The 27,862-nt window shown below is 37.9% G+C and overlaps 6 protein-coding genes across 7 annotated transcripts; 3 read left to right on the top strand and 3 right to left on the bottom strand.

Annotated features, from left to right (window-relative positions):
- The first annotated feature begins 4,889 nt into the window (after positions 1-4,889).
- Positions 4,890-17,442, top strand: LOC119079112. Its single transcript, XM_037186934.1, has 4 exons — positions 4,890-5,133; positions 12,506-12,772; positions 12,834-13,036; positions 16,950-17,442. The coding sequence occupies exons 2-4, from the start codon at positions 12,594-12,596 to the stop codon at positions 17,315-17,317; spliced, it is 750 nt and encodes a 249-aa protein (XP_037042829.1). The 5' UTR covers positions 4,890-5,133; positions 12,506-12,593; the 3' UTR covers positions 17,318-17,442.
- On the bottom strand, positions 6,884-8,528 carry LOC119079107 (blastula protease 10-like). Of its 2 annotated transcripts, XM_037186928.1 has the most exons (5): positions 8,367-8,528; positions 8,007-8,299; positions 7,607-7,948; positions 7,441-7,545; positions 6,884-7,325 (listed from the first exon to the last, which is right to left on the bottom strand). In XM_037186928.1, the coding sequence occupies exons 1-4, from the start codon at positions 8,458-8,460 to the stop codon at positions 7,456-7,458; spliced, it is 819 nt and encodes a 272-aa protein (XP_037042823.1). In that variant the 5' UTR covers positions 8,461-8,528; the 3' UTR covers positions 6,884-7,325; positions 7,441-7,455. The 2 variants fall into 2 exon arrangements, with proteins under 2 accessions (XP_037042823.1, XP_037042821.1); XM_037186926.1 differs by lacking the exon at positions 6,884-7,325 and having other exon boundaries at positions 7,384-7,545.
- Positions 17,443-17,515: 73 nt separating the features above from the next.
- On the bottom strand, positions 17,516-20,123 carry LOC119079066 (U4/U6 small nuclear ribonucleoprotein Prp31). Its single transcript, XM_037186874.1, has 9 exons — positions 19,874-20,123; positions 19,179-19,368; positions 18,911-19,115; positions 18,691-18,833; positions 18,515-18,626; positions 18,380-18,452; positions 18,026-18,316; positions 17,721-17,945; positions 17,516-17,654 (listed from the first exon to the last, which is right to left on the bottom strand). The coding sequence occupies exons 1-9, from the start codon at positions 20,012-20,014 to the stop codon at positions 17,553-17,555; spliced, it is 1,482 nt and encodes a 493-aa protein (XP_037042769.1). The 5' UTR covers positions 20,015-20,123; the 3' UTR covers positions 17,516-17,552.
- A 121-nt stretch (positions 20,124-20,244) lies between these two features.
- Positions 20,245-23,392, top strand: LOC119079088 (endoplasmic reticulum-Golgi intermediate compartment protein 3). Its single transcript, XM_037186904.1, has 9 exons — positions 20,245-20,477; positions 20,552-20,710; positions 20,770-20,820; positions 21,576-21,676; positions 21,749-21,835; positions 21,895-22,044; positions 22,115-22,304; positions 22,821-23,022; positions 23,080-23,392. The coding sequence occupies exons 1-9, from the start codon at positions 20,390-20,392 to the stop codon at positions 23,213-23,215; spliced, it is 1,164 nt and encodes a 387-aa protein (XP_037042799.1). The 5' UTR covers positions 20,245-20,389; the 3' UTR covers positions 23,216-23,392.
- On the bottom strand, positions 22,319-24,326 carry LOC119079132 (reactive oxygen species modulator 1). The gene is made up of 2 exons (XM_037186960.1): positions 24,058-24,326; positions 22,319-22,509 (listed from the first exon to the last, which is right to left on the bottom strand). Exons 1-2 carry the CDS (start codon positions 24,192-24,194, stop codon positions 22,401-22,403), a joined length of 246 nt encoding a protein of 81 aa, XP_037042855.1. The 5' UTR covers positions 24,195-24,326; the 3' UTR covers positions 22,319-22,400.
- Positions 24,327-25,806: 1,480 nt separating this feature from the next.
- On the top strand, positions 25,807-26,848 carry LOC119079117. Its single transcript, XM_037186941.1, has 3 exons — positions 25,807-25,987; positions 26,059-26,290; positions 26,347-26,848. Exons 2-3 carry the CDS (start codon positions 26,077-26,079, stop codon positions 26,805-26,807), a joined length of 675 nt encoding a protein of 224 aa, XP_037042836.1. The 5' UTR covers positions 25,807-25,987; positions 26,059-26,076; the 3' UTR covers positions 26,808-26,848.
- Positions 26,849-27,862: the final 1,014 nt, after the last annotated feature.

Raw genomic sequence — 27,862 nt, forward strand, 5'->3', positions numbered from 1 at the left:
TTAACTATTTTATTAGTGAAGGGAAGAACCTAGTCAGAATAGAAAAAGGAAATCAAATTTATAAGAAGCTGTACTATCACATCAGGATTAGGAAATATAGTTGGTCGTAAATGTAAGAAGCAAATGCATTCGATAGAAGTAGACCCATTTCCTGCTATATTGAACCAGATAACGCGCTGGTGGATCGCAAACTTGCCTGAAGTCGTTGCAAAAATAGTTGCAAAATTGACAGAAGGAAAATTCTTTCTAGAATTTTTTGCAGCAAATTTTGCATTTACTTCGAATGAACTTTTTGGAGAATTACCAGTTTAATCAAAATCTTGTACTTCATCAGTTTTAACATACATAATTGCTATATAGAACCACGTTAGCCAGAGCTCATTGCGCATTTTTATTTTCGTCGTCGATAACAGATGATATGACCGTGTACAATAAATGGGTGAGGCTTGAAATTGACGATGCAGTGAATAAATTAAAACAACTTCACCATATCTGGTGTGGTGCAGGTCGCAAGAGAGTTTGAAGCAACATAATAAAAACGTATGCGCGTTGTCGTATTATTGGTTTGATCTATCGTTCTTCGATGCTTGGCACAAACAATTTTCCCAATAGCACATCGGAATTATTATGATTACGGTAATCGGTAAGTATATAAAACGAAAGAAGAAAAAAAACGTTTTGTTGATATATAGTAATTCTGTACCTCATTCCACCGATCCACCATCCACATAGCCATAATCAATTTTATATTAAATAAATTACAAAATCGCCTTTTAACATCCATGAATGGATTCGCACAATTTCTGGTTATATAAAACTGAAATTCTTTCTTAAGCGAAAAATATTTACATTCGATGCCGGGACGGTTTACATTTTATAAAATGAAAAGACAGAGAAAAAAATCCACAGCTTGCACATTGAATAAATAAAATTTTAAACGCAAAACGATTTATTGTCAATAGTTAACTGGGTCATTATTGCGAGATATGAGTGGATATAATTTACGGAGAAATAATTTTTGGTTTTTTGTTTTTCTCTGCATTTTTTTTCTGTCGGATGAATTTGTGTGGTTTAAGGTTTATTATAAGTGTAAAATGAGAATTTTGCGGTGTAAACAGTCACGAAATTATGATTATGAATGGAATACCAGCTCGTAAGGTTGGTTAAACTTTTTGAGTAATTTTGTTTGTTTGTAATTCTTAAGAGTCTCTTTAAGTAGTTCATACCATAACCATATATATTACGTGTACATTAAAGTCGTTTATGGTCGCTTAATAAGAGGTCGGTTAATTGCACATTTAACTCATTTCAGCAATGCCGGAAGGTTCCTATGATTTTTTTTAATTAACCACACCGAGACTATAATCATATTATTAGTAGCCAACGAATGTAATCCTTCTTCTGTCCCAAGTCTCACACTAAATTCATGTAAAATCTTTTACTTCACTAAATTTAACATTGCTTTAACTATGACACACCACATTAGATACAACTCATAACTAGGGATCAAAAGATAGAAAGTCGAATTTTTGGTGTGAATTTTGTTGATTCGAGATGAAGCCGAGGTCAATAAGTACACGAAAACGAAATTTTTCATGTTTATCCTAAGTTTATAATGCATTTTCCAGAGGTCATCGAAAGTAGTGTGCTATGAAAAGTACGGTTTTCGACGCATGTAGCATGTAAACGTTTAAACGTTTACGGGTAGAAAGTCGCTCTTTTAATGTAAAATTCATTGCTAAGCTCGGCCTCGCTTTGGATCAACAAAATTCACACGAAAACTGTACTTTTAAACTTTATATCACTTGTTACAAGCGAGAGCAATAAATCGGTCTGGTCCTATCTGTTCTTGTGGTTTAGAAACTGAAACCGGTGTACATATCTTTAGGAATTGTTCTCTTTACACCTTCTGTACCTTCAGGTATTATGAGCGTCTTAATGGTAATTTCCATCCCGGAAAGACGTCCTAACGATTTCTTTCTGAAAACTGGAACATTACAGTGACTGAAGAAGGACTAAGGATTGGGGATGGGAAACGAAGGATCTTTTATCTGGGTTTCTGCTGTTCCATATTGGAAAACCTTCCTAAATTCAATTCCAATCAAATCCAACGTCTTAGCGAAGACTGATAACAACAAAATTGATTCGAATTTTGGTGTGACTGAAATGTATAGTCTTGCAAATAATCGTCATCGACGAAACAACGAATGTTTTACTTCTGTTCCGCATGATGCTGGCCTAATCAATCTAAATAAACAAGTGATTTTTTTTTCGTCGGAATCAACGATGTGAGAACAGAGTCGCTAAAAATGTTTGTTATTTGATGATGAAATAGGTTCTGTTGAAGAGTTCAATTAATTCCGCCAAAAACGTACATTTCATTCAGAAAAAAAATAAATATTTCAGCAGCTCAAGGTTAAGCAAAAATCTCTATTTGAATTGAACATACATGAGTGAGGTGACTTCTAGGCGAGATTATCAGTTTCGCATCAACGCAGCTCAATTAAATAACAATTTTTTTCGTAAGCGAATTATGAAAAAAATAAAATATTTTGGATAATAACACCAACGACCCGACGGTTACCTCCAGTTTGTTGCTTTGTACACGTACAACTGTTGAATTAACAAGTTAATTGTACAATGATGTACGTGCTATTTGATTTGTCAGTTTTTAACTATTTGTATGTTGAAAAAATACGCAGCGAAAAAAATATTAATTTTGTTTCAATATCTCTTGATGGTGCCGTCGTGTATTGAATTGAAACAAAGACCAAATATTTATTATACTTAACCCAAATCCAACCACTAATCTCCTCACTTGTCTTTATGCGTTCTTTTATATTCTATTCTGTTCCCATTTCTCTATTCAAATAAAGACGGGGTCACCCAACAGCTTCTTAACAGCGCCAGTATAATTAAGTAAAACAACATGAGCATCAAAAAATGATGATTGAAAAAGATTAAAATGGAAAATTTCTCCAATAAATTCGCTTTGCCTTTAACAACAGACCATTCACACACACATGCTATGAATATATAGACTCGTCTCGATATAGAAATGTAACGGAAACTTAATACACAAGACAGGTTATCGTATAACCAGCCAAGATTCAATAAACAGAATTTTGCTTTAGAATTTATTGCTTCCGTTTTATCAGACTTATCGCCATGATTACGATTTAGAAGTGGTCGTTGCGTTGTATAATCCAATTATGGAAAAGATAACTACACGCAATCAGAATCAGCCATTAAGAATTGTCTACACTTACACAGCGATCAAATGAAACGTAAATGTGAGGTAGTCGCTGTTACATCGTATGAGAAATCGTTTTGGTTGCAGGCATCGTCACAGTCATGGAAAATCTCCCCAGATTAGAATCTTCCCAGATTAAAATCTCTACAGATTAGAATCCCTTCACATTAGAATCTCCTCATATTGTAATCTCTCCAGATTATAATCTCTTCAAATTGGAATCTCTCCAGATTGGAATCTCTACAGATTGGAATCTCTACAGATTGGAATCCCTCCAGATTGGAATCTCTACAGATTGGAATCTCTCTAGATTGGAATCTCTCCAGATTGGAATCCCTCCACATTGTAATCTCTACAAATTGGAATCTCTCCAAATTGGAATCTCTCCAAATTGGAATCTCTCCAAATTAGAATCTCTCCAAATTAGAATCTCTACACATAATAATCTCTCCAGACTTAGGTGATCAGCGGTACGAAACGACGGTACTCTAGAGAAGACATTACTTGGACAAGTTATTTGTCTCTCCAGATCAGAATCTCTCGACATAAGGACCTTCAAGAATCTCTCCAGATTACAATCTCCTCAGATTAAAATCTCTCCAGATTAGAATCTTTCCAAACTTATGTGACCAACGGGACGAGACGGCGGTACTCTAGGTAAGACATGACTTGGACAAGTTTTCGGTTTCTTTGAGATTTTAATCTTTACTTGTTAGTTTTTCCGTGATAAAACGAATCGTATATAATTCTCTTCGTTTAATAAAGCGCATTGTATTGACCAAATACAAAAAATTCTGAACGAAACCACTTCAAATTAACGTGTTACAGACGGCAAGCCAGTATGACCAGCATTATTATCGGATCTATTACTTCCATCTATCAAAGTATTCTTAGTTGGTTGATTTCAAATCTTGTACTTCTATTTTTTAACATTCATTTTACTATGTAAAGGGCCATATTGCCCAGAGTTTTTCATTATTTTTTTCATCGTTATCGATAACAGATGAATAGCCACATGTTACAAGTTGAATCGTCACAAAATATTACCTACCGAATTCATGGAAAATTTTATCTCCTACTACCACTAAGATCAACGGATTTTTCCTTTAGATGATTGATCTTAATCCAGTCATATTTCACTTTGATACGAGTTGCAAGAGTTATACAACATTTCTATGCAAATAAAGAGTGCTCAATTTTCCATCCAGTTGAGAATCAAAACCCGTTTCTAATTCATTTATTAGGACAGATGGTGTGGTGAGCAAGTCTGCATTATGATGTGTTATGAGATCTGTTACGTCTTTCGTTCTGAATATTTTCTGCAGGTTAATCGAAAAATCTCTTACTTCATTAGTTTAACGAAATTTTTGCTATAAAACATTGAACCGCAGCTCATCGCTTATTTGTGCCGTCGCTGCCAGTAACAAATGACATTAGACAAAAGACATTATTTATGGGAAATGTAGATGTTTTTATTATGCATCAATATAAAATGCGACTCCGATATGAATTGCAAGCACTCGACGCGATTCCAAACACCAAACCCAAACAACGTTTATCCAAATTCAAAAAATTGTGTGCATTCAGTCAAGTTAGCATATTATATCTGCGTTGTTATGTGTGGTAAAAACAGTTGTTGTATGTATGTTAACTCATTGCTATTACTCAGGTTAGTTTGTTTTGAACTCTCGACTGGTCGTGACGTGATTTTTTGTACGTACCGTGGTGGTATATATTTGAGCACAATTTATACTCGTTTCAAGTGCAACTGTTTCGGAATTGCTCTTAGCAAGGATTCAAAAGGATTATTTCTTTAAGGATTCGGGTCTCAAGAGTTTTTTTTTGCGATCGCTGTAGCCGATTCGTTTTTGTGAGAAACGGTAAATTTTACGTATGAAATCAATATTGAGTGGAAATAGTTGAACTCAGTAAATGAAGTTTTAAGATAAGAATATTGTTTGCGAGAAGAAAATGCAACAGATGCAAGACAGTTAAGGAGACAGCAGGTTTATTTTTGAGAAAACATTTTCTTATGTTCTCTTGAAATTTCCCACATTTCGAAAATTTTCCCTAATTTTGCAAAAAAAGAAAATTTCGAGGAAATTCTGGAAAATGTAGGAAAATTCTTGAAAATTTAGGAAAATTCTGGAAAACTAAAAAAAGGAAAAAAGTTTTCCCAAAAGTGGTCTGATGAACTGATAAATTTTCCATTAAATAAGTTTTAAATTGTAACTAAGTGTGGTGTCACTGTGATATGTATTTTGTTGACACTGTAGGGGGTTGTTCTCTCTTGAATTTAAGTATTTTTGAGGTGTTTTGTTGCGGAGAAATTTCCCGATAAAATCAGTTACTTCCTTTGTTTAATACCTTATGTTCGATAGAAAATCTACTATTTCAATTGTTTCAACAAATATTTTGCTATAAAAAATCTACTCTTGTCGCTGTCGTTGATTAACAAATAACTATCCGTCGAAATAGCAGTTTCCGTTTTCACCACTAAATACTGCTCCATCCTCGGACGTCTCCACCACCTGGTGCAAGTGCATCGAATATAGTACGTTCCTGTTGTTTTATGTATTTTAGATTGTCAGTAAGCAATTCTGGTAACACATTGTGTGTGAAAGAAAAGCATTCTCCTCAAGCCAACTCGATGTGATTTTGCCCCTTCTAATAGAGTGATGTCAAAGTAAGCTTCGGTACGGCTTGCTTGACAGTGCTATGGTGTAAGTCAAAAACCATTTCGAAATAGTACCAAATCAGCGTTTGTATGTTTACTTTGATCATCTCCTCGGAATAGATCGATCCTATCTGTTCTTGTTGTTTTTCACCTGTGACAGGTTACACCTTCGTGTAATATACGAACTCCACGATGAGGATCTGCCATCTTCAGATCGAAAGTGCCTTAAAAAGTCAAAATCCATCCGAATTTCCATGGGACCATTCCGAGCCTGGGCGTCTTGCTTATAACTAGGACGTTCCAGTGATCTATCAACGCTTCGAATCGAATAGAAGTTAAAACCCAAACTTTTGAGGCATGAGATAGTAACAGTGTCGTGTGTACTGAAGTCATAGTGATACTGAAGTCATACTCAATTGTTGTATAGAAGACGAGTTAAGCCACGCCAAGAATTTTGTAATATTTAGTGAGGATGTGTTGTTACGGTCCATTTCTAAACTTTTGCATGTTTTTCCAATTTTGGTAAATATATAGCCCGCAATAACCGAACGATCAAACGATAAGAATGTTTTTCATTCCCATTACACAGACCCAATTTACGACTCTCATTATCGCTCTTTCAAATGACCCACTAGTATAATCTTAGCTACGCCCTTCGTTACCAAAAATATACCTTGACTTACAAAAAAACCAACAACAACCCGAAAATGTCTGACTCGATGCTGAGATAACACGAAATTAGACAAGTCAATCAATCAGCTTAAACAAATAAATAATCGTATTCGGTGTATTACACAATGAATCCGTCCATTCAAATGATATAATTGTCGTTCATATTAGGCAGATAAAGCATCAGCAGGTAAAAAAAGAGTATTTCGTTTTTGGTATGATATTTCGATGATAGAGTCACATGGGAAAGATTGGATTCGGACAAAACAATGGAAATATAGCGCTTTGTACAGGCGAAGCATATTATTTATGATAACTTTCACTAATAACTTAATTACGTCGATTAATGTGTATCAAAACGTAATAGCCATACGGTATGATTTTTGCAGTTCAATAAAATCGTTGGCTCTCTTCTATACAACACCCATCATGCCCATCATGTAATTTTCTAATCATTTTCTTCGTCTTCGTCTTTCTCGTTTGAATTAACACATCGATCTTTCTATCCAGTCGTTCATTTCTGTTCGTTTGTAATGCTTACTTATGGTAATGATGATATGGGTAAAGTTTCTTATTAATTTTGTTGGAGCTAAACCAACCGGAAAATTTGTATACGTAAAAAGTGCATGCAGCTCCGATTTGTATGAAATGTGTACGGATGAACAGCATAATTATTTCGTTTGCTATTTTAAAGATCCCATTGTGATGTGAAAGTTGAATGATTCTCTGAGAAATTTTCATTCAAATTTAATAATTGTTCGCATCCAGCAAGATTACAAGACGATTAGTCTCACAAAAAACCATTGAACCATTCAATCATTTCCCATAGTCGCAGAGTTACCTTTATTTCCCCGACTTAATTACATTGATACATTGAATTCAATCTGCTAACATCTTTGTCACTCATTCCCGTACGTTGTCCCATCGTTCGAATCAACGTGATATCCTGGAAAATTCAGAGGAAATTACACAATTGTTTCGTCACCCGAAATACTATTTTATCTCACATGTGGTATGATTGTAGCGTAACCGTTTCTCGTGAACCCATAAGCTGGATAGTGCATTACGCTCAACACATCATAGTCCACACCGAAGTTACTGATCATATCCGCTGGATATGAATCGAAATTGTGTTCCAGACCGGGTAAAATGTTTTCCCAAGCAATTTTAACGTAGTCGTCTCTCTCGGTCGCAGATTGCATGTGATAGAAGCCCAGAGTATGCAAAAATTCGTGAATGATCGTACCGATTCTGAAGCATCCGACGCCTGGTTCGGCTAAAGCCAAATTCACTTCTTGTTCGCCGGAGTTTAAAAATCCAACTTCCGACCAACAGCCACCATCTTGTCCCTGATGGTATGTCCAGATTATTATCCGACTACATTTTGATCGAAAACAATTTTCTTACATTGACTCGAACGTAGTTCTCTTCATCGGTGCGTGGCGTGAATGTTAGACAACTAACTCTGGCTAGTTCTGCCAATCCAGCTTCGATGTAACTTTTTTGTTCATCGCTGAACACATCACTCAATACGTACGGGACAACGTTATTCGGCCATCTCATGTTCACATCGATTAGACCAGTACGTTCCATACTTTTCAGTACACGTTGCTGCTGCTCCGATAGCACCATATCGCCTTGATATTGACCACTTAACAGTTCAATATTTTCATTGTAATTTCCGCTGTTGATGAGGGCAACTGCACGATTTTGTTCAAGTCAGGAAAGTAAAATTCTGAATTCATTCTCATAAATTTCAATATTTACGGTTCTCCGGTGTATTTTCCACATGTTTACTCTTGCTAATTGGACTGCCCAAGGCTAGACCAATTATGGCTAAAAGAATTACGAGCTTACTCATGTTCGAACGGTGTAATTACAATATTGTAAACTGTCTCTGATCACAAACGAGCTATTACTAAAATCGGTTCGATTTCTTCAATTATAAATCAGACGTTTTAGTGCTTCAGATTAGTTTTATCAATCTCGAAATTTGAAGGTTTATCGCTCTCATTGGTACTGAATTTCTGATGTAGCAATTTTTTGTAATTCATTGATTTGAACTTTATGGTTCAGTAAAGGCACGCCGGTTGTGTGGTTCTTAAATGATCGATTTATGCTTTAATTAACGGCAATCATTATGAGAACAGAATCATTATAATCTATAGATTGTGGAAAAATCAGCGATGACACTGCCTCCGAGTCGGTCTTTTGAGATACGAAATTTAAAAATCAAAATCGTTTGTTAAGAAATTAAATTTTCGATCTCATTGTCCATGAAAATATTGTTCGACGAAGTGACATAAGTGACTGACTTGCCGACAGCGTCAATCATTGAGAGTCCAGTGAAATAGTGATCAAATCCACAATCTATTACTTTAGTTGTCTAATTACTCACAGAGTTTGATGCAAAATCTATTACTTCAATATTTTTATCATACATTTTCTATATAATAGAAACAGCCAGAGCACATTGCGCTTATTCTTGTCAACGTTGTCGATAGCAGATAGCAGTCTTGTCGCTATTATAGCATTTTTCGGTGTGTGTAGTTGTCTTTGTATGGTTTTGGTGGAAGAAAGATTAACAAAATCTACTGTTTCAGACAGTAATATTAAAATTGTCTTCTAATTTGAACCTATTCGTTCAGGCTACAACTTTCTTTGGAGTTTCCGAGTCTATAACTTGATTTGATGTAATTATTTTCAAATGAACTGAAATAAAATCTTTTACTTTACTAGTGAGGTACTGTGGCCTTTCCCTCACTAGTGAAGACCCTTTCCCTCGCTCCCCACAAATTACTTCACTTGTATAGTAATGTACTATTACTTCATTTGCTTTAACATGGATTTTGCTGCATGTAAGAAGATGTTGGCTAGATCTAGTCAACGGCTATATTTGAAGGCACATCGTTAAAGTGTGACCTTGTGGACGTATGAATTTTTATTCACGATGATGAAAACTGCTATCTTCTTTTCGTTATGGCTGACGGCTGTAATACTGTTATCGACGAAAACAATTACGTAGCTTCAGCCAACGTCTTCTTATACGTAGCAAAATCCATGTTTAAAGTAAATGAAGTAAAAGATTTTACGTGTTACGGCATGTTTCATTTTCATTTACATTGCCTAATCACGTAAAGCATTGTACTTACGAGGTTCCAAGTTGTTATTTGACAAGTGGGGAATACAGCCCTCCCCTTCGGGTCGGGCTGTAACACCCCACTTATCAAATACACAACTTGGAACCTCGGAAGTAATATACTATTATTTCAGTCCGTTGAACATACTAACGTCAGATCAAGTAATCGACTCGGAAACTATATCCCAATCAGTGAAAGGTTCATTATTACAGTCTTTACAGTAATAAATTAAAAATTCAACTACATTTCACCTATTTGAAGAAAGACGAACCGAATATGCTGCTATTATTTAAGTTGTTTACATATATTTAATCTAACTTTTACCGACGTTTTTCTCTACATATATGAAGGCATTGTTTCACTTATATGCATAATTTTGGTGTAATTGGTTAGCTCTCAAACTAACACTACAATTAAATTTCGCTTCTTGGTTAATAAATAAATTAATTAAATAAAATGAGACGTTAGAGTGATACGGATTTTAAAGTGCGTTCGAAGATAAATCTTATTAGATAATAATTCCTGTGTGCCATGCATGACTTTCATCTAAATTTTTTTAAACACAAAGATTACAAACCGAAAAAACAAAATATTTTAATTTTCGTACAATGGATAGTCATCAGTTAGCGACGAAAAAAGATGTGTTGAGGTCATCCATAAGTCTGGGAATTTGTTTTCAAGGTTTAATCTTTGTTTACTGGTTTGTTTGTCTATAGGACGTTTTCATGCGTTATTTGATTAATGATAGTATCCCAAGCCCGAGCGAAGCCGGGAGTACTCCACTAGTGCATTATCACAGCTCTGCTACTAGCATGAGCATGAGAAATCACTGATTTCAAATCAGACAACACATGCATACATGCTTGCAATTTGGGAGGTTTTTTGATGTTGAACAATTACGTGTTCGTGCTAGAAGCTATGGCTATGTGTAACAATAGTATATTACATATTTGTGCGAAAAATCATTATTTTGAAGAGTGTGGAGTTTGTATGCTGAGCCGAAGGCGAAGTGTGCAACCACACGAGTAAAAAAAAACGATTTCCGCACAATTATGTAAGTTTATTTACCTCTTAAGTGCGGCGAAAGTGAATTTTTCTTTTGCGGGCAAAAATCTAAGAATTTTGGCTCGCTTTGTCAATCTGTTTCCAGAATTTGATGGGTGTGAAAAATCAACTCCATTGCTATCTGTGACAGTGGGTATGGTCGTGTGGGGTGTCAATGGATAGGACGTGAATTAAGCTACAAAACTCCAGGTTGGAGCTTCTTGCTACGTGCTTCCTCAGCAGCCCAGAGCACTTCAACAGTTTCTGTTTTTTCGAGGTTTTTTACTTGTTGCAGCAGCTGGGTGGGCCGGCAGGGCCTATTTTACGGAAACATGTTTCTCAAGTTTTTGAAAGTTTCCAAAATGTTTCTTAAAGTTTCTTAAAGTTTCTTAAGGAAACTTTTCTAGAAACTTTAAGAAACTTTGAGAAACTTTTCAGAAACATTTTGGAAACTTTCAAAAACTTGAGAAACATGTTTCCGTAAAATAGGCCCTGTGGGCCGGACTCGGCGTTTGTTGGTCAATAATATGCTCCTCATCGACCTTCATAAACGTACAAAGTTTGAGCTATTCTGCCCTACTTTGCAAGAAAAACTTCTTAGCCTATTTTCAATTTTTTTTTTATAAAAAAAAATCGCATAAAAAACATTTTGGCGAAAAATGGCAACAAATAAATTGCAATAAAAACTTTTCTTACAAATAAATTCTATAAAAAACTTCTTGTCAAATTTCAATACAAAATCAGTCAAAATATGTTTTTTATGCGATTTATTTGTTGTCATTTTTCGCCAAGAAGTTTTTTATGCGATTTTAATTAGAACAAAATAGTAAGAAGTTTTTTATGCGATTTTAATTAGAACAAAATACTAAGAAGTTTTTTATGCAGTTTCCTTGACGAAATTTTGAGAATCGCATAAAAAACTTTTTCTCGAAAAATGGCATAAAATGCATAAAAGACATGTGTTTTTCTTGCAAAGTAGGGCAGTATTGATAAAAAACGATTTTCGCGACAGCTCTGGTAAATTTTTTTTGAGGACATGTCAGCCCAACAAAAATTTTTCGAGAGAAAAGTTGTTCCACGAAATTCTCAGAATGGAACGACGATTCGTTTGAGCTACAGCTCGTTGGGATCGCCGTCGGCTTGAATCCCGAATCGATATAAGCTGTTCGAAGTTTTAACTCTTAGAGAATTATCCAAATTTAGAGAAATATTTGCTTCAAGGATCCTAAAATAAGTTTTTTCGTTTGGTGTTGCTTGCTTCATTCGCTCTTTATGAAAATGCTGTTTAGAGCCTAAAGCTTAGGTGTAATAGATTTTCACATTTCATAGGTATTTAGTTCAGCAAAAAATAGAGCGCATGAAGTATTGAAAAAATGGTGGCGCCTCTACGTAGGTTCCCTATTCGTTCGATAACATTGTCTAAACAGCTATCTCATCTGTTATCGACAATTGTGATATATAAACGATGTCACGTTGGAAAGTTTGTCTTTTATAAGGCAAAATGAACGTTAAAACAAATGAAGTAAAAGATTTCGTTCGAATATGTCGATAGTACTTCGATTAAAAGCAGTAGTAGACTCAATGATTTTTTCTGTTAGACTTCCATGATTGAAATAAAAAGAATGAAGAGGCTCTATATAACTATGAATGAACCAACTGCAATACCATATTAGGAACCTTTGCCATATCTGTAATCCATGACTCTCCTTTAACCAATTTCAGATTCAAAACATCCACTGATTTCCCGGCCTCGCTTTTACCATGATTAAACACCACAGCTAATCTTCAAAACTACAATATCGAACAAAAGATGATCGAGAAAAAGCAAAGGTCGAGTATAACATCGTCATTACCATCGTCATCAAACAAATCGTCGCTGTACTGGTCAGCAAGAGGTTCAGAAATTGCAACATCAACACGCCGTCCATCGACTGTCCGACATGAATACATTGATCCGTGGGATCTGGAGAACTACGTGTACATCCATCGGTATGTCTAGTAGACCAATGTCTACCTAATGCCAGTTTGTATGAATTAAATTATTTTCAAGACATGCCGAGGTCTCGCCAAGACCGAGTGCATCGCCCAGTCTAGCTGAGGAGCCGATGTCATCAATGTTGTATTATCAATCAGGAAGCAGTGACGAGAATTGTTTTAGTTGCTATGCTGGACTGGACGAAGAATTGTTTTACAATGCCAAATACGAATCGATACATGACGAACCGCCATATACCAGCAGCATCTACTATACAGGTGTGGTAAAAGCAACATTTTTTTTATTTGTTTTTTAAACAGATGAGATGAGTTCATGTGAAGAGTTTCAAGTGCTCTACAAAGCATCGTTTGAATGAATGGCGAATCGTAAACGTAGAGCGTATGAACAACAGATGAATGTAGCGAATTAACGGGTTTGATTCTTCACCGTTTCATTCATACCAAACAATAAACGCAACATAATATCCGAGTGAAAGTATAACTCAATTGTGATACGAGCGATGTGCCTTTGAATGACTAGAATTTAACTGGTCAAATTCAAATAATTTTCAATTGAATTTGGTTATTTTAAATATTGGATCATAAACAAATTCAAATCGCTCGTGTTACTATAGACAGGCGCTGCGACGCATATCTACAGGTATTTTTAATCGAGTATAAAGTTTGAGTGAATTTCGAATGATAAATTTTGCTTTTGTTCTTTTCGCTTTGTATTTTTACACCTGGGCGTAGCAACAATAGCACATCCGTTGTTGTGCACATTTATATCCGCTGGCTGATTGATGATATAGATTGGACACATGAAAAAATCGTTTGTAGTTTTAACGTGATTTTATCTTTCGGAAATGATCACATCAATCCAGTAACACACACGAGACTCTCAATTTCTTTTTTTCCTCGGAAATTCATCTCGATTGTACCTCCGAGTAAAGTGTCGACGTAAATTAGTAATCAAAAATTGTGTATGTGCCCATAACCTGTTGGAAGTTTTCAATTTGTCGGAATCGGGTTGGATTTCAGAAAAGTTCGACCCGCTCATCTATATCATATGGCAATCGTTCGCATGATAAAAATTCTCCAGAGGCTCTGTGGGCTCTGTGTTAGATGAGGTCAACAACAGACAACAATAATGAAATAGTGAATAGATGGGTGGTTGTTGGAGTAATATAAGACGGTTGGGTAATGTGTTACTTCTCTATTGGTTTTCATCATCTAACGTTAGATCAATACCAAAAAGAGAGAGAAAATTCATTCACGAATCTTTGGATATTGCACTTCAAGCATGAGTGGTACTCCAGATACTTAGTCTGAGCCTCGACAGTGTGTCACACAACTGTAAAAAACCATTTCATACAAAAAAGTACTCTATTTCGTAGCTGCAGACTATGATCACTATTGATTCGAGATTCGTTCGAGATTTTGAATCATGAAGATTTTAGGGACAAACTATGGTGGCTCGGTGAAGAATGTGTTTTAGGGCATCCTATCAAATACGCATTTTTTTGCTGCCTAGAGTGTAACGTTTTTGCAATACCACCCACAACACCCATGTAGAATGGTTTATGAACATTTCTCTTTGCTTTGTAATACATTTTTGAACGTTAGACACAAAAAACCTGAAATGAAATCGTTTTTTGGGTATTTTGTGTTACGGTTGGGTTTGAACTTGCAACCTCTTGTTTATGAATCCAGCGTCTGTCCAACTCTGTCACCGAGATGACATGCATGACTTTGCAGCTAATTGTAACAGGCACACATGAATAGTTGCTACAATCCATTCATCGTCTTGGTGGTACAGGCTGGAATTGTTATAAACCTGAGATCGCTAGTTCAATCCCAACCGTAAACAAAAACATAGCTAACGCCGACCCGTACGAAACACCTATTCGTATCAAAAGCCTTTAATGTGAAACTCTTCATTTCTCTTACTTCATTTTCTTCTCTGCTGAAAAACTATTCTTCCTTTTAAATCACTTACATTATCCACTCTTTGCCTTGTTATGATATACAATTAAATTGCCGGAGGCAATATAGACAGCCCCGTACGAAGTCAAATTTCATAAATTCCTATTTAAACAGCTATATACCGCTATATTTACCTATATTTCACTGTAAATAAACATTTCACAGAGGAATATGCTATTATATAGCTCTATATGCCTGTATATAGCTCAATATAGCTGTATATAGGTATATATATATGTCCATATATGGAATCCCTGAAACCCCTCACACTTGACACATTGTTTCCATGTTAACAGAAACTCTCTAAGCATCATTTTTCCCACTTTATATCACTTTTAATAAAATCCAATATGGCCGCCGGCAGCCATTTTGTTAGGAAACCGAAAATAGTACCGACGCTTTACATTCGTTAATACCTTTCAAACAAAAAAAAAATCATGAAATTCGGTCAAAATTTACTCGAGATATTGAGAAAATACTCCACGTTCACTGTACGGCCGAGTAGCCAGATAAGAGCTCACTCCAAGAGACCTAGCTCACGCTCCGGAGAACATAATTTCATAAACTTTTTTTTCCCTGATTCATACGGTCAATACCTATCTAATAAAGCTAAAACTAACGAAATATGTTCAAATTTGGCCGACCTACAAGCAAAAACTGCTTGCCGCCCTGTGCCTGTTTCACACCAAGGGGTCTAACTCACAAGTCGGTCATCCGATTTCCATAAACTTTTTTTTATGTCGATCGGTATTGTAAATATCTTTCATTCGATGTATCATTTACGAGTATAGCGTTTAAATGTCCGGAGATATCTTCGAAAAACCGTAAAGCACTTATTGGGCCCCAGCTCAGGAGGGGTTAATCCAAAATCACTCATCTTCGAACTTAGCCTGTCTTTTGACCTTACCAAACGGGGAAAAAAAGAATTTTCAAAATCGGATGCGTTTTACTCAAGTTATCGTGCAGACAGACAGACGGACGGACGGACGGACGGACGGACGGACGGACGGACGGACAGACGCACATTTTTTTTCTTGCTGATTTGGCATCTCTGGACAACCACAATAGGTTTCCCCTTACTCAGGGAGTCCAATTCGACGTGTTACAAACGTATGCGTAAACCTATAAGACCCTAGTACTTCGTACGGGTCTAATGAGCAGCAAAAATGGTTTCAGTTCAGTTTTTAATGTCGAGTAGGTGTCTGGCTCGCATTAATATATTGACCAGTGAATACTTAAAGTTGTTGTCTTGAGATAGAGTGATTATTGACGAAGCTTAGAAGCTGAATGTGATTTATGTATTTTAAATGCTTTGAATTGAGCTGAATATTGTTTGTAATGAAATGGTTGAATTAATTAGAGGAATGATTGTATATTGAGATGAGTTGAGTCGGCTAACTTAAGTAGACTTTAAAACCAAGAAATAAATAAATAAATAATAAATAAATATTGTCGGAGATAGGTTCGGCTATGCCAGGAGCTTATAATGTTAAATTTGTTCGGATGATTTTTTTCCTTTCTACAACGTAGTCAATGCTTTCATTGATTACGTCGTGTTAATTGTGCATACCATTAGATGGTATTGAATGAATGTCGACTATGCACATACTAATACGAAACAGAGAACGAAGTGGATTTTAGACGGACGATGATTCATGAGTGCCTGTTACAATGTAATGTAATGAACTGTTGTGTATCATTGGTTAACGTTTAAAAATGAAACACGAATATATCTGAAATGATTTCATTTTTGTTCGGCCCGATGGCAGAGTTGGATAGATGCTGGATACATAAATCTGAGGTCAAACCTAAAACCTAACCTAGGCAAAATGAGCAAAAATGCTTCCACTTCAGGTATTACTGTCTCGCTTTAAAATTTGTAATTTTGTCGGTATGGCTATGCCAGGAGTTCATAATGGTAAATCTGTGCGTGCAGTCTAGTTGCAACTTAAGGGCTACACTTCGTGGAAGAATTGCCATTTGTGGGAAAAGTCATAGAAGGAGCATTGTCTGTTGTATGGATTGTAAAAGTGTTTTGTTGCGACAATTCAATGACTTCGTATAATCACACGAAAAATTGAACAGGGCGAAGATCTTAATGATTTTCACAATTCGGAGAAAAATTATTAACAAGTTAATTAGGCCGACCCTTAAATTTATCTAAATTCCTGTCCGAAAAATAAATAAATCTTCCAATCCCTTCCAGACCTAGAATCTCAATCAACCGAACCGAACAGCGCCAGTACCGTATCAACACTCCAACTACACACGCCCGGTTTCGGTGCCCGTGCGTCCGGTGGTATTGTGTTACCGAAACCCGTTCCACAAATTCAATTTCCAGCTCCACCGCCCGTCCACGACATTTACTATCCGAATTCGATTCTGCAGGACGACGACACATACTGCACATTCGACGATTGTTATGAGTGCAGTAACGTTCCCGTTGGAGCGCTGAATCCCTACACAAATCACTATGCAACGCATCGGTTCGGATTGAGTAAAAAAGGTCTGCTGCAAATCGATCATTTGTATTCGCTGAATTGGAACAATTTGGATCGATTTATCGGGAAGTGAGGAGTGTATGCACCAGAGGGGATTTTTACGGTTAGGTCGTCACGGATATCGGGGAAATATTTTTTATTTTGTAAATTTGTTTGTTTTTTTGCGTTTTAAAGATGGCTAATAAAATGATGTAGCGTAGCGTTCACCTTACCTTTTTCTACCTCTTCTTCATCTACGAACAGATCGGCGATTGAGAACTCAATAATTTCGTTTTCTTAGACTCACGCCCTTTATTCCATCAATAAAATTACTTTCGACCAACCGACAAAAATCCTGAAGTATTGGAGAAATATTTGGCGTTTGTGTCGGTGGACCGTTCTGCCGCTTGAGGATTGACGATTTCCAAGCCCTTGGGAAGTAAAAAAAAATGATTTTCCCATCTCCAGAAGTCGATTTCAGTACAAGCAAGACTTACCTGTAATGGGGTGAATGCCACACTGGAAGCGGTACCGGAAATTTGTTTGCGAACGGTCGTACTGCCACCATAAACTTGCTGTTTCTGCATGTTCTTATGCAACGTTTTGCTGATACGAACTTTCGTCTTCTCATCGACTTGCGGCAAACGGATGCGACCAGTGCCAGCTTTTCCGATTGTACCTCTCGAGTAACCCAGATCCTCCTGGTAAGCGTCTTCGTCGATCTTTATCGAGAAAAACAATTGTTAGTCTAGTCAGTTAGTCTACTTGGACGGAAAGCGCAAACACCAAACACCGAACTTACATCACCAAAATTGAGCCGATTCGCCTGCTTACGGAACTCTGTCAACGCATACCGTTCCTTCATTTTGCGAACCCGTTTGCCGCCACGTTTTTTCTTACTGCCTTCAATGGGTTTGGGTAATGGTTTGGCGAATTTGACTGGAGGCGGTTCCTGTAGTTTGTCCAACTTTTTCTCGATGTCTTCTTTGAATCGAAGCCCGATTTCGCCGTGAACGCTCTCATGACAGGCGTCGACACGAGCGGCCAATGTACATTTGTTTGCCACTAAACGAGCCGCTTTGCGACGTAGATCCTGACCGAACGGGAAAAAAAATTATTTCGTTTCCCGGTTCCGAAGTTGTTTCCTTTCACTTACTGGATTTGTGTCCTGGACGATTTGGGAGTAGAAAATGAAACCAGTGTGCGGCAGCATTTGTACTTTGGAGAAGCTGGAGGAATAAACACAAATATTGACTTCGATGTTGAGTGTGGACATTCACGATTAGCTTACCCTGACAGAGTCTTCTTTTGCGAGCCGAGTACGAGAAGATTACAGGCGGGCATTTTAGATAGTTTGGTCAGTCCGCCAGCAATACCCAATATTTTTGCTGCTGTTGATGCGCCTGGAATGCCATTTTTTTGGATCAGAAAATCTTTCCCAAATTTAACGCGTTCTGAACCACTCACCAATAATCATCGATAGATTGGGAGCGATGAATGTCATTCGACTTTCCACGTACTCGTAAATTTTCAGTTTGAAATTATTCAAATCGATGGCCATGTCGCAGGCCTCGTTAATCTGTGCCTTTTCGGTGTCGGTGAGTAGAGTCCTACATCATAAAAGAAGAGAAAGTTTTTCGATTGAAATGTCTGACTACCCGATCGATGGATTTCAATTCAATCATACCCTTGAGTCGTCGATGCCGTCACCGAAACAATCATAATCGTGGCCTGCGTCAAAATCTGTTGCAATTTCTCATTGTTTTTCGCTTCATCCAAATCATTTCCCAGCTCCTTCACCGCATTCAAATACTCCATTTCACCCACGATCAACGAATCCAGCTCGGGAAACCGTTTCTGGTAATGACTTTTCGTGAATTTGTGAATCACCGCTGGATGGTTGAAACAGTTGGATTAGACATCGATACAGAATCGAACGATCGACGGACACTTACATATCTCGTTGTCAATTTCCACGGCTGTGCTGTTCGCTTCGACGATCAGTTGATACTCGGGATCTGATTCAACATTTCCAACCATTTCGCTGGGCTTTCTGGGATGCTCCATGTAGTGATCGATTTGTTTCAGAATGTTCGCGAATTCTTTCGAGTCGTGTAGCTTACACAGTTCACGAATGGATGACACCTGCGAAGATGTTGGTCGTTAGCAAACACAACAATAAAATTTTGTGTGTTGGAAGTTTGTCCTCCAACGGAGCAGTTGTCTGCTTGCTTAAAAGACCTTAGCCTAAATTGGGTCATTCCAAAGGGGAAACTACTCAAGCGGGGACAGGTGCTATTCGCTATTGGTGACCAATAGAAGGAAATAGTACGCCCATAGATGCGCCAATAAACACCAATAGTTGCGTCAATAAACACCAATGGAGGTAGGTGGGACAGAGTTTGCTCGCGTATTTTCATCCTTAAAGGACGCCCACTCGAGATTTGATTTCGTCGTCCGTACTTTATCAATATATGGAAAATGGTATGTCACACCGGGCCTGACATGCCCTGCCCAACTTGTGTGGACGTGTTGACATTTTTCATTCAGAGGCTCGACTTATATGTCTGCTGATGTTACTCTCAGTAAATGCACACTGTCCATTACAAGGACTCGAACATCATCAAACTGCAATTTCTTCGGCACTTACTTTGACATCAATATCCACGGCATGACTTTCTTCCGTTTCCATGAATTCTTCATCGGGAATCGCTTCCTCGTCAACTTCATTTTGAATATCCTCAGTATCTCCATCTTCCAAGTCAGCCAAGAGTTCGTCTGCCAACGACATTACGGTAGTTTGGAGTGAATTTTTAGATTTATTTCAAGACGTAAACGTTTGTCCCCGGTCCCGATCAAAACAATAACAGAAGGTTATGTTGTCACAACACTTTTCAAAATCCAATGAAAATGTCAAAATATGATTAGAATCCATCTCCGGGCTGCCGTTGCATTTTACACTCCAGATGGCAGCAGTTTGTTAAGATGTCAAAAGTTTGTTTATAAATTTTGCCCAGCCCTAATAACAATAATAAAATTGACGTGTCCGTGTTTCGTGTCCTCTCTCCGGTAAAATGGAAAATTGAATGCTTCCAAAACCGCATCGATCGTCCAAATTATAGTTTGAATTTGCAGAAATTGGAATCTAATTTTAAGCTCCGACAAAATGACGATATTCGACAGACTTCGAAAATTTGATGCATACCCGAAAACGTTGGAGGAATACAGAGACAAGACAATCGGTGGAGCCGCAGGTAGCTAATTAAATTTTTCGCTGTTTGTTGGAACAACGTCACGTTTACCATACCATTCACGTTCCACATTGTAGTGACTGTAACAAGTGCTGTATTGATGGTCCTTTTGCTGTTGACGGAATTGAACAATTATCTGCAACCCACCATATCGGAGGATCTGTTCGTCGACACGACAAGGAGTCATAAATTAAATATTAATTTGGATCTGACGATACCAAGGATATCGTGTAACTGTAAGGGAAATATTCGATTGACACGGGAGAGTGGGATTAATTCGTCGATTCATTCACAGATTTAAGTTTAGACGCAATGGATTCAGCGGGCGATCAGCATTTACATATAGGTGAGTCAACTTCTATAGTTCGTCGAATGAAAAGGGGTCGTCAGATTTAGTAGTCGTAAATTGTCGTCGTCGCTAGATCAAAGATTTCACTGACGTTAACCGAACTAACGAAGCTGGAAAGAACTTAACGCGCACAGATCCGACAAAGCAACAATTTGAAACTTTTGAAATGTTCAAAAATAGTGGCATAGTGTGTTGGATAGGTCTTGATGCCCTGAGTACGAAGCACGCATTTGTTGGTCCCAATGACGTCTGTGGTTTCACCGTAGCCGCTTCACAAATACACAAATAAAAGTTAATCGGAACAGGACAGTTCTTGGTGCATCAGGTGTGTAGGCTGCCGTGAGTTTCAATAAGAACTCCAGAAGTCTCCGCTATCTATTGTTATCGTTAAAATGAAGGTAGACATGGAGGATGAGTGATGTCTTCCATCGATATTGTATAAGCGATAGATAGTGAAGCCCTTTTTGAGTGGTTATTTGAACTCACGGCACCCTTAATACCTCAAGAAATAGCTGCTCTACCGTTCCGTATATTTGATTTTTTTTTTGTGAAGCGGCTGCAGCGGAACCAAATACGGCATTGGTGCCAACAGATGTTCGTACTATGTCACCATTTCTGTACAAACCATATGTTGCCTCGTGTATCTTTTCCACACCTGATTTTTTGCTATTACAAGTTAGCCGGTAGTGATCTATAGACCCGCGGACTAACAGTCAGCGATTGTATAACTTGCCACTTTTCCCCTTTTACAGACCACAACATTTACAAACGACGACTAGATCTCGAAGGCAATCAAATAGAAGAGGCCAAAAAGGAGGAGATTTTAACTTCATCAACAACCAAAGAGAATGTCGTTAGTATCTAAGCACTTTTGAACTTGCACAATGCGAAAGACGAGCCGAAATTTTGACATTTTCTTTTCCAGACTGAGAGTACGTCTGTAGGCGTGGTAAAGTGTGGAAGTTGTTACGGTGCACAAGTGAACGACACACACTGTTGTAACACGTGTCAGGTAAATTTTGTTCGGTCAATGAAGTGCATAGCGACACTAAAATTCGGTTTGTTCAACAGGATGTCATCGACGCATACAGAGAAAAGAAATGGAATCCGAACACTGACGACTTTGAGCAGTGCAAAAATGAGCGATTCTCCGACAAAAGTTCGGAAAAACTGGCTCTGAAAGAAGGATGTCAGATCTACGGACACTTGGAAGTGAATCGGGTACGTTAGCACTCCGGCAATGTAATTGTATTGTTGACCGCGATTACTTACACTAAATGCGTCTCTTTAGATGGGCGGATCGTTTCACATAGCTCCTGGCAAGAGTTTCTCCCTGAATCACATTCACATCCATGACGTTCATCCGTACTCGTCGACAACGTTCAACACATCACACACCATAACACATTTATCGTTCGGTGAACGGATACACTTTGCCAACACACATCCACTGGACAACACGCCGGTGTATGCTAAAGAAGGTAAGATGGTCGGGTTGCGTTTGATTTGACGCGATTTTTATTTTCCATTTTTTACAAAACCTAAAATTTATGAAACTCGATTAATGCGGGCAACCGTTAACATCGAATGCCCGTTCCGATTGCCATGAATGTTCCGAATGTACCGCCGCCTTGAAGCATTACTTTGCCAACGTTGTTTATCAATTCACGTCCGCGAAGGCCGTATCTGAAATGGAAGGAGATTTTCGGAGATTGAAATAACAGTGTGAAAAACTGCGTTGGGTGTGAGGGACATTTTAAGAGAAGAGAAAGTCAAGACGAGTTTCTCTATTGTCTTGCTCAGTACTTCTATCGAGAGAAACTTGAACAGAACTTTCGTGTCAACGGAGTTGATCCATCTTCCTCACTTAAATTTCCGTTCATCAAGTTTCAGTTACTCCTTCGACTGCAGAAATTTCAGTCATTGTCACTGGGAGTTCCAACGATTCCTACCAAGTTCTACCAATCTAAAATCATTTTCCTTTATCACATTTTCAGGCGCAATGATGTTCCAGTATTACATCAAAATCGTACCGACCGTGTACGAGAAACTGAACGGCGAATTGACCTACACAAATCAGTTTTCCGTGACGCGACACTCGAAATCGGTATCGGTGATATCCGGTGAATCGGGAATGCCGGGCATATTTTTCAGCTACGAATTGTCACCGCTGATGGTGAAATATACCGAGAAACAGAAGTGAGTATACCGGTCGCTGTGTTCGAAATTTCCCACTTTTTACCGATTCATTTCCAGCTCATTCGGACATTTTGCGACGAATGTGTGCGCTATTGTTGGTGGAATATTTACGGTGGCTGGCATCATTGACTCGATTTTCCATCATTCCATTTATTTGATTAAGAAGAAGATTGAGCTGGGAAAGCTGAGCTAAGCTGTGTGGGCTTTCCGACAACATTTTTTTCTTACGCTCTTTGAGTTCTTGACAAAAGTTTTTTTTTGTTTTGTTTTGCAATGAAATGTTTTTGGTTCTTTTCTTGTCTGTCCCGATTTTGTCAAGGGAACTTCGAATGTAAACCACCTCGTATTTGATAAACTGCTAGTCGGTAAATGAACGGAGTTTATATTGTACGACCAGAAATGATCTCAAAGAAGCTAAAAAAAAATGAAAGAACGGCTTATTGAACTACTAAGAATGTACAAAAACGACAAACGAAGTTGGCACATAATCTCGAGAAGACTACCATCCCAATAAAAACGCATAGGCAAGGAACCTCTTCTATCAGGGCCTAGATATCCCTTCCAGTTCGAAAGAGAAACAAAATGCAAGTTTCAGGCGGTACTGGTCATTATATAACAGAAATTAACCTCGCAAGAGTTACATCAATGCACCGTTAATTTTTGATAGTGACTTGGCGGGAGTCGAAACATTACAAGGACACGAATTTACATAGTGAAAACTCGGCAAAATATACTGAAAGCTCCCGGCAAAATTACCGAACAACCTTTAAAATGACTGCCAACCGTGTTTCGACGTCTTCTCATGAATGACTTATGTTATGAAGGGATAGCAACATGAACAGCACATCAAAAATGATACCGGTCAACGTAAGAATGAAAGGAATAGTTCCGATTCATTCTGATAACTGGATGATCCAATGAAGCTACTCAACGAATCATCTTGCACGTTAGTATTAAGTAATTGCAGTTTGCAGTCACTCATCGCTGTGGGCGTTGTTGGTGAACTGAGTAAACATTTTGTTACTAAACTTTTACCTTAATGCCGAGAATCCACCAAACAGGGCACCGCTAGCCATCCCAACGCAAAAACCGATTCCAAAGCCCATTTTCATTCGATCGAAGCAGCTCGGTCCTTGACCGTGGGAGTACACACTGCCTGGTACAGCTGGCATATTGATGAACGATTGGTGCACGTAATTTAAGCGACTTTGTTAAAGTTTTAAACGATTTTCGATTACCACCTGGATACCAGAAAATATGGATGTTGCGACTTCTCTCTGATGTTTTACGTCATTGACAGTGACATTTATTATGCGGAAGTTTGAGTGCTCATAGATGGCTCTGCATCATATTAAAATGATTGCACAATATGCGGGCACTGATTGCGTCAATTTGAATATGTTTTTGGAATCCGCAGTTTCATTTAGTTTCTGAAAGAACCGGTTAACTCGCCCACGAAAGCAGCTCGGGCACCAAATGTTTAGTATCAAGAGATTCTCTTCTCAGTTCTAAGTTTGGAGGTGCCAGCACAAAAGCTGGGGTGACATTGCATTCGTGATCAACTCAGTGAAATTTAGAGACGAATGTACTGTTCTACTCATACAAACAAAACTTATTGGTAATTCCCCTGTAAAAGATCCTTCTATCTGCTACTATCGTTTCTAAGTCTTGATTTCCACTGACGAAAAAAGCAATCTATTTTCTCTCCGTTTACACTTTAAACAATAGAAAAGAGGCGTGGCATAGCAAAACGGAGGCAAAAAGGAGTGGTTTTTCTGTAAGTGGAAATCAAGCCTAATAATGTTGCTGTTGGTTTCTCTCATTTGCCGTTTAAAATAGCATTCGAAATTAGAGAAATCAGAGAACGCCGGAGATGAGCATCAGTGAATAGCTTCGATAGGTTTGTTCCAAGTAACTGTAAACACGAATTTTCACTGGCCGAACGAACACGATTTCTTCCATAGAGATCGGATTTCATACAAATATTGATGAGGTTCCGTCTCTATGGATGAAATTTGACAATTTGTATGGCCTTGGAACAAACCTATACTAAAGTTGGATTCACAGTCGTCCGTTTTCCAGCTGTTTTACCTCCGTTTACGTTGCTTTTACATGACAATAATTGACGTTTTAAAACGGAGAGCCAAAAGGAATTAAAACGGAGAATTGTGAGGCCTCCTTAAGGCTTGATTTCCACTTACTAAAAAAGTACTCCGTGTGAGAGACAAGATTGAATTTTTCCAATTTTTGCTTTGTTTACTTGACAGCTGGCTCTCTCACGGAGTACTTTTTGTTGAGTGGCAACTATACTTAAAGTGGGATTCTTTACGTAAACAAAACCATAGAACCCGGAATTCTATTGCCATAAGTGCAAATATGTTTTTTTGAACATAATATAGTGGTATTTCCTAGCTACAGGATTTTTTACGTTACGCTTTAGCAACAAACTACAGATGCACTTAAGGACTACCACCAAACTCATTCTAAAAACCCAAAAATTCAGAAGCAAGAAGAAAAAGAAACACGCTAACAGAGGTTTAGTTCCGCTTATCTTACCCATTCGAAGTGACATTGCCAGGCAACAGTAGAACTCACCAACAGTGCAAGACTATTAGACTAAGCACCATTTCAAAATAAATATTTAATGAACTAACACAGCTTAAAGCTTTCATAGTAGCTCCTGTCTTGAGACGAATTTTTTGAATCGTTTCAATTAGTTTCTTATCGTTAGTTTTTGCTGCGGGGACAAAATGTCAAATGTCACCACAGACAGCGTATTTTCATTGATGTTTGTTTTGTTTTGTCATATCGACTCGCAGGAGAGAAAATTTTAAAGGTTAATTGACGGGGGGACAACTGCAGTGTCAATTTAGGGGGTTTTAATATAAGTGGGGAAGACATGTAAACTGAAATCTAAAGGTTCCATCACAAACCGAGCGAGCTAACAAATTCAGTGGTCTGACGGGTAAGTGATGAAGAGGGGAGAAACGAAATGCGAGTCTCAAGAGTTGTTATCCCAAGAGTTGTTACCTTTAGACACCTTAGACAACAATCATGCCGAAAAACTGTGCCGTAGTCCAATGCAATTCTAGTGCCCGGATGCGTGAACGGAAATTCTATCGATTTCCGATGCTCAAACACTCAAGTACCAAAACCTTAGCCATAACACAGATTCGACAAGAATTGTGGGTCAGAGCACTGAATCGAATCGATTTTCCGCCGAGTCGATACAAACATGCAACGGTCTGCGATCGTCATTTCGTATCAGGTCTGTGACTGCATTGAGCAATCTAAAAGTGAAATTATTTCAATGTTACCCCTTAGGTAGATCAGCGCATTATACTGACGTTGATCATGTGGATTGGGTACCGTCATTGCACTTAGGATATGAAACACTTGAAAAAGAGACCGAATCGACTGAATCAGATCGACCGTCATTATACGAAATATTCGAAATAAAAGCTGAGCCAAATGAATTGGATGGAGATTCCAACGATGAGCGGCCTGATTACCTGGACGAAGTTACACCGGACATGGATCCAGATGACATAAAAGATGTGCTACGAGACGTTACCACAGAGGGATTATGTTCAGATTACACAGACTTACCAACGGATAGACAAACGATAATGAATTTTGAGTACGTTTCCAGTGATACGGTTAGCACACAAACGGATGGTGCAATAACTGGTATGTCCTCTGACATACTACGGACATATGAGGCAAAAATTGCTGATTTAGAGGCAATGTTAAGTGGTGAAAGAATTAAAGTTGAACAATACTGATGATGGAGACAATAGTCAGAAATAAAATCGAGTCTTTTGAGAGAAAACATCATCTTTTGCACTAATTCGTAGCAGCAGACTATCACTTCTGACCTTGCTTCTGTCTGAATTATATAGATGATCTGAAAACTGACCCTCAGCAATCGATAAAAAGAGAGGATTCGCTCAGTTTCACTCCATGTTTTATGTTAGTCGCTATACGCCATTGTATGGCTTTTAACACAAAAAGGCAAGGAGACACCCACATTTGTTAACCGTATATCATCAGCAGACATTTAGTTTCTATCTGTTATCTGCCCAGAGTGATAATCTCGAATTTATCTCTCTTCGACAAATCTGTTTATCGCGATATATCTGTTCTCGGCAGATAAGGGAGCGTATGCTCCACTGTCCAAAATGTTTATTTTGTCGTTCAAATTTTGTACCTCGTATTCTACAACTCTGCACTTGTCGGGAAGACATGTACCGAAGCTTGTTGCTCAAAGAACCCACTTGTGAGAACACACTTTGTTTTTATCGCAAAATTATTAACCGATGTAATGAATCACTTTCGCAGCACCCAATGTAATTTGTGTTACTACCTGCCCCATCCATTTCCACATAGGAAAATAAAAAAAAAAAACACTGAAAAACCACATGTAATAGATAGCTTTCGTAGGGGGCAAAATTCAATGGTCAACTTTTGGGGCAGTTGGTGAAGGTTGATCAGAGACGCAGCCACAAAGGAATTTCAGGGCGGACTTAGTGCCCAGAAATTTTGAATGGAAAAATTGAAGAAGAGCGCAAGTGTCTTTTACTTCTATTGTTTCTACAATGCATTTGGCTACATTAGCCGCTTCTGTAGACAAGAAAGAACAAGTAAAATAGCTAAGCAAGTAAGTATATACTAGTATTAGACTGTAATAACTAGGTCCCACCTTTTGGGCGGGTCAGGTCACTTGACTGACACTTTCCTAAATGTATTTTTGACGTATTCATGAAAACTTGTCACATTTAATACATAATATATTTACTATATTAATGACTCCACGCAAATGACAGTAAAATTTGACAAG

Source organism: Bradysia coprophila, unplaced genomic scaffold (genome assembly GCF_014529535.1).
Source record: "Bradysia coprophila strain Holo2 unplaced genomic scaffold, BU_Bcop_v1 contig_297, whole genome shotgun sequence".
NCBI lineage: Eukaryota > Metazoa > Arthropoda > Insecta > Diptera > Sciaridae > Bradysia > Bradysia coprophila.